General features: G+C 40.5%; 1 protein-coding gene across 1 annotated transcript; it reads right to left on the bottom strand.

The window, feature by feature from the left end:
* Positions 1–5,001: 5,001 nt before the first annotated feature.
* foxd1 (forkhead box D1) lies at positions 5,002–6,856 on the bottom strand. Its single transcript, XM_051411732.1, has one exon. The coding sequence runs from the start codon at positions 6,567–6,569 to the stop codon at positions 5,535–5,537; it is 1,035 nt and encodes a 344-aa protein (XP_051267692.1). The 5' UTR covers positions 6,570–6,856; the 3' UTR covers positions 5,002–5,534.

A 6,856-nucleotide genomic window follows, 5' to 3' on the forward strand; every position in this document is an offset into this window, starting at 1 on the left:
GAGGCAGCAACATAATTCTGCAGCAGATCCCGGATCTGCGGGTTCACACTGAGGTGAGACAGGCAAGATGTAGAACAAATAAAAACACCCCCGAAAGTCTTCAGCTAAATAAATTATGTGCAAGGACGCGTAAGCTTGCACTTCATGAAGTGGTGAAAGCTCAGTGTTTCTCCCTGGCCTGTCTGGAGCGAGGTGGCCTGGAGCCAGAGTCTTTAATTCCTCTGTCAAACAGCATCTCTACAGCTGTTACTGTAACTGTATGTCTCATCTTGTGCACTCACCACTTCTATACACTATAGGCCCTGGACTTTCACCATCACTCAGGCTCTGTAGGGGAGGATCAAAAGTGCTAAAAAATGATGAAAGAGTTGTTCTCCTTTTTGTTAGCAAGTTCTGATGAGAGGACACAAAGAAAGAAAGAAAGAAAGAAAGAAAGAAAGAAAGAAAGAAAGAAAGAAAGAAAGAAAGATGTAATGGGTCAGAAAAAGAAAGAGCAAAACGATGGCATTACAAAAGGGGAAAAGCAGAATCTATCCCAAAGCCACTCTTGTGTAGCAGGTCCTTGCAATTCTGAGCAGCCTCTAATTAGGGTAGTATTCAGGGGTGGCATTAGTTCCCAAACTTTTTAATGGGGTGGAAAGCGGAGCTCCTTTTAGAGAGAGGGGATAAGTGTAGCGACTGTTCCATACACTGAATAGCACATGGAGAGATTCTGCACCTCCCTGGGAGGTATTCACTCTTTTTACTCTTTTTTTTAAAATTTCATTCCTTGCACTCACCCCTTTTCAAATTGCTCTCTTTTTTCTAATATTTGCTCCTCTGTTTTCTAGACATTTCACATTAACAGATGTTCTAAGGTTTATGGTGCAACTAATTTACATAAACGGATCTGAGGGATAACTGCTGAAATTAAGTCTTTTGGCCAACACTGGCACATTTACAGTTGCTGCATTTGCTGTTGATTAATGTGCATTGTCCGTTTAGTCAATAATAATAAAGAAAAATGCTAACAGATGTATGTTTATTATTTATTTAATTATTTAATGTCTTTAATGAGGATGAAACATATGGATAAAAATACATTCCTGACTAGTAAGACTTTAAAATTAGGTAATAAATGTATTAGTTAGCTTCAAAGTACTAAATAGGCCAATATTTAAAACTTGTGTCCATATGTACAGATTTTAATGTATCTTTCCTTTAAGTTATCGTTCCATACTTATTTATTCTTTGGTGTTTTCATTTTTTTCCCCAAATATATATTTTTTTATTAGGTGAAAATGTTTTATTGACTTAGTATGTCTGCTTTTTAATATAAATGAATATTATTATAACAATGGGGATTGTTATTATTTTCAATCTTCAACTTATTTTTGACCTCGTGCTGTAAAATGTAGGATTTTGTAATAAGATTTATTTTTCCTGCAAGGATAAATATTTAAAGGTATATAAAATGAATATACTGTGATATAAAAACACCAGTAACTACACTTTTTAACCATTCATCAATAAATAATAAATACAAGTTGACCTGTACTACCATTGAAGCTGAAACAGTTTACAAAACAGGGTAATAGTAAAAATGTTATTCTGGCCTCATAATACCTCTTTAAAATGTTGAATTATTTACGCCAGGTGCAGGAAGTGTAACTCAAAGTCCTGGGCAAACTGAACCAAGCTATTTATATGTTTTTTATTGTTCTCTCTAATAATAGTGTTCATGCTGTGTTGAAGCAATTTATACAAAAATGAAAGCTCATCAAAACAACAGACTGACGGATATTAACATAACTTGCAGTCACAAAAAATATATTTTTATTTTCAAACATTTGTACACTATTTGTGTGTTTTATTTCATAGCTGGAAACATTTAGAAATGCTATATTCCATAGATGTTTTTTTACAACTGGTAAGTAACTGGTATAACTATCAAATTTATTCCACGTAGTGGCCAGTTTTCTGTCTTTACAACACACTTCTGCTGCTTTGTCAAGTGATGGCAAAAGCTGATGAGGTCTGTAAGACCTATTTATTCACTAGCGCTATATAGGTGTCCAAAGGTGGCCGGAATGACCTGTTTACTGGCCCTAAGTTTAAAACTAAAGTAGCCAAAGTCTTTATGACTTCCTTTGAATTATAGATTATTCTCACAGTCCTGAATGCCGCAACACATTTAACCAAAGCCCAATGTCTTTTATGGGCTGAGTGTTGTGCTTTATCCCCTCTCCTCATGACCTGTGACCCAGCAGGATAAACTGCTAACTGAGCTTCAGTCATGCTCAAGGAGGCTGATGCCCACATGATCCATGACATTTCAAAAAGACCCTTTTTTTAAACTGCAGGGCTACCTAATAATCAGCTGTTGTTAACACTGCCCGTGACAAAACACTTAATGAACAAACGTCTGAGTTACTTGATCATTGCAGACAATTCAAAATGAAGTTAAGAAATTGCTTTTTTCCTCTTGGTTAATTCAACTAAATCAGTATAAGCTTTTGAATTTGGACATTTTAAACACTCCTAATAACTTGCTCAATTCTTTATTTTGAATATTAGGCAATACATTGGTTGATCAATGTGATGAATTATTTATTCATTCTATTTCAGTGAAAATAATATCATTATTATAAATAATCACAACAACAGTAATAGTTATCAAATAAATAATTCCATTAAATTAATACATAATTTAGTAGTAGAGTTTTTCTTAAAAGAAATCATAACCATTTTGGTGAAAAGTGGTTCTGTTAAGTTCTCTTCTTCTTTCATTTTCTAAAACAGGTATAAAAACAAATTTAGGTTGTTTGGCTAGACGGGTGTAAGGCACCAGCACCCAGAAATATGAAATAACCGAGATTTTTCACAACATTATTTATTAACTAAACTATAGCTTACAGAATAGATAGATAGATAGATAGATAGATAGATAGATAGATAGATAGATAGATAGATAGATAGATAGATAGATAGATAGATAGATAGATAGATAACGGCCGGCAATTGTGCGCACGCGTAGTGGGCCTATATGAATTTTATTTTTGTATTGCGCCTTTTTGAGATACATGATTTATTTTACAAGAGAGTGGTCAAAATGGCACAACGTTCACCATTAGTATATAGCACAATAACATAGTGGCAGGATCTGGGAGGCATTCAGTAAAGCAGAGAGTTTAAGTATTAACACTTCATGCTTAGGAGTGTTTTCAATCTAGGTTTTAAAAAAAAGACTGAAGCTGAATTAACTCTAGATAATTATGTTCCACAAAAAATCCTACAGAACACCCCAAGGCCATAGACACGCTATAACCAACTATAGAGAGATAATAGACATTTGATAACACATAGCCTATAACGTATAAGAGGGTGGCAGTCTAGACTACATGTAATACCCAGATATTATACATAGATTGGTGCCATAACAACACCAAAAATTACAATTCACTGCTGTGCACAGACAACATATAAAACCCCTATTATTGTGATAATTCAGCCATTACGCGCGACTACAAACAATATTATTATTATTTGTCTTATTGCATGAACTATTATTGCCTTTTCTCCAACCTTCTTTATTTGTAAACAAGCCCATACAGTACAACTGACCTCCTTCCCTGCTCTCTCTCTCTCTCTCTTCAGTGTGTGTGTGTGCGTGTGTGTCTGTGTGTGTGTGTGTGTGTGTGTGTGCCTGTCTGTCTCTCGTTGCGTGTTACATCATCACGCAATAGCTGTCCTCCCGTGGCCTAGTGAACTGGCTCTAAGCGCTGCACCAATTTAGCTATCTACTACACACACACACACACACACACACACGTTGCTTTGAATCAGGGGGTGAATCAGGGGGAGGCAGACACACGCAGACGGCCGGGCGCACACATCCAGTCACGGAAGCAGCCGGGGCTGTACAGTAAAGGCCACATACATACAGGGCTCATGAAAAATTAAAAAGAAGGAGGTGTAACACATTGCAGCATCACGGCATGCAAGCCCTGAGCTTTATGCACCTGCCTCGGACTGGAAGGAATAAGTTTGTCAATATGTGAAGCAATCCACTTCCAGGTCTTTCTCACAGCTCCTCACAGTGTCTAACCATCTGTCTCTGCGCTTCTGCGTAAAAAGTAGCACTCCGTTTGGCTTTTTGTGCCATCGGCTACTCGCAAATTACAAAATGTCACGCTTTTTCCCATGTGGGGCAAAAAAAAAAAAAAAAGGGCCAAAATAAAGGAGAGTAAACACTAAAAACGGTGAGTGGATGGTGGTTTTAACCTCCTGTACCATCTCCATCCGTGAGCCACCAGAAGCGGGACTTCTGGAGCCAACATTTCATTTTCTCTGGGAAAAAAAAACAAAACTGTGTCAAATAAGAGCAGATAATGAAATATTGTTTCCTCAAGAGCTGGCCAGCTGTCGACACCAGCACCGGCATAATCACCGACCTGAAGCAGGCAAAAATACAGCCCCTGTCTCACCCCGCTGACACCTTCCTGTCCGCTCACCGTAATTACGAGGATGAGTGTGAGAGAGGTCAGGTGGACACGCAGGGCTCGTGTGCGCATGTTCCATAGTGTACAGCACTGGTTTTTAGAGTGTGTGTGCAGCATCTGAACAAACTGATCACAAATCAGATACATTTCCTTTTTTTTTTTTTGAGGCTGAAGACGGGCGCTGACACAGGCTTTCTGAAACACTTTTCACCACCCAATAAGTCAGTTATCGTAAAGCCTGTTTGGATAGTTACTGTATGAGCTGATTCATTTGCACAATCCCAATATAAAGACACGATAAAGTCAAAGAAACTTCAAACTTTAAGATTTTTTGGCAACATTATTCAGCCTAATTTGCTCCTCGGTACCAACCCTGGGGTAGCAGTAAAGGCCCAGGAGGCTCAACATTAGTTCATAAATGTATTGCCAAACAAATTCCCTTCTTTTTTTTTTTGCAAAACGAAATTTATTCTTGTTGAAAAAACAAACTGTGTAAAAATATCACACTTCAATTACACAATACTTGCCAAAAATGTACAATGTTTTATTACTGAAATAAACACACACTGCATATTATTATAAATGTATGACTTTGCTCTCTGTGTTTTTTTTTTTAATACAAAGTTCAAATCAAAACTGTAAGAAAAGAAGTTTTGATTTGCCAAACTAATAAAAAAAAAAAAAAACATGGATGTGTTTGACACAAATACATTATTAGCCTATTTTAAACATGTGATCATTTATAACCTGTCCATTAAGTCCTGAGACGCCCTAAACAGTGACTGAAACGAAATTACTTGATGGAAAATACAAGGAAAGTTCGTGGTCAAAAGTCTGATTCACACCAAAAAAAATAACATAAATATATCTTTTTTTTTTAAAAAAAGAACAGCATGAATATAGGCACAAATAGTGTTGTTTATGTCCATCATTCAGCTGCGTGCTATCAAACAAACATACAAAAATAATCCTACCTTCAAAGAGGGGCGTTTTTTGTTTTTGTTGCTGTTTCTTTTTTATTTTAGTTTCTTGGAAAGTTTGTTGTTAAGACATTTAACAGCCGCTAGAGCCGCTGACAACTCTGTTCGCAAAGTTTTCAACCGGGTGTAAGACATGCTGGCTGGCCGCCGGAGGCCCCAAAGAGGACGGTAAGACCGGGACAACGACCGGAGAAGTCCTGGAGGGGCTCAGTGACCCCCCGATGATACTCTCTATGGAGAAGGGAGACCGCTGCACCGGGGAGCTGGACTTCTGCACCGGGGCTGCAGCCTGCACGCTGGCTGAGCCCAGACTGGAGCTGAGCTGGGGATAAAACCTACTCCTGGCTAAGTCCGTGGTGGTGGCCATCAAAGACGGCGCAGGGATAATGGTTCCCGTGTGTGAGTGTGAATGCCTGGAGTGCTGCTGTTGTTGCTGCTGATGCTGCTGAAAAGCAAAAAGTGCAGAGTGTGTGTGGTAGGACTGGAGCTGGATGCCGTATCCTCCGCAGCCGTACGGTCCGTACCCGTACGCAGCGGCGGCGGGAATAAAGCTGTTGTGTTCCCGGAGCAAGTCCTGCGCCTGCTGCCGCTTGAAGCGTTTCCTCCGCCTCAGAAAGCTCCCGTTGTCAAACATATCAGCCGACTCTGGGTCCAAGGTCCAGTAGTTGCCCTTCCCAGGATTCCCGGGCTCCCTCGGTATCTTCACGAAGCAGTCGTTAAGGGACAAGTTGTGCCTGATGGAGTTCTGCCAGGCCGGGAACTTCTCCCTGTAGTACGGGAAGCGGTTGCTGATGAAGTCGCAGATCTCGCTGAGAGTGAGCCTCTTTTTGGGACTCTGCAGGATGGCCATGGTGATTAAGGCGATGTAGGAGTAAGGGGGCTTCACCAGGGTGTTCTTGCCCGCCGGCTTGTAGGTATCCCTTGAGGAGGTGGAGCTGTCCAGGCACTGAGAAGGAGAGCCGGCCAGGAGGATGCCGTCGTGCATCTGTGCCACCTCGTCCACGTAGGAGCGCGTCTGGTTGTCCCCATCCTCCCCCTCGCCGACCACGTCTATGTCGGTCTCTTCCGAAAGGATGGAGGCATCCGACATCTCTGAGCTCAGAGTCATGGCTCACACACAACGGCTGTGCCCTCCGACGCCAGATGAGGAAGACGAAGAGACGCGCAAAGCTGCCCTGCCCTCCCTCTTCAAAAACTCATATGAGGAGGGGGAGAGGAGAGGAGCACGTGTCGACGTCGGTGAGAGATGTCCCCCTGTTTTCTCGCTATTTCCATATGTTTTCAGGTTTTTTTTTTTTTTTTTTAATATTATCGCCGACTAACGAACGGCCCCGTCAATGGCAGGCAGAGAAATGTGCCGGGAAACCTGCAAAAGGGTCCAAACCTTGAATCACA

Source organism: Dicentrarchus labrax, unplaced genomic scaffold, assembly GCF_905237075.1.
Source record: "Dicentrarchus labrax unplaced genomic scaffold, dlabrax2021, whole genome shotgun sequence".
Classification (NCBI taxonomy): Eukaryota; Metazoa; Chordata; class Actinopteri; family Moronidae; genus Dicentrarchus; species Dicentrarchus labrax.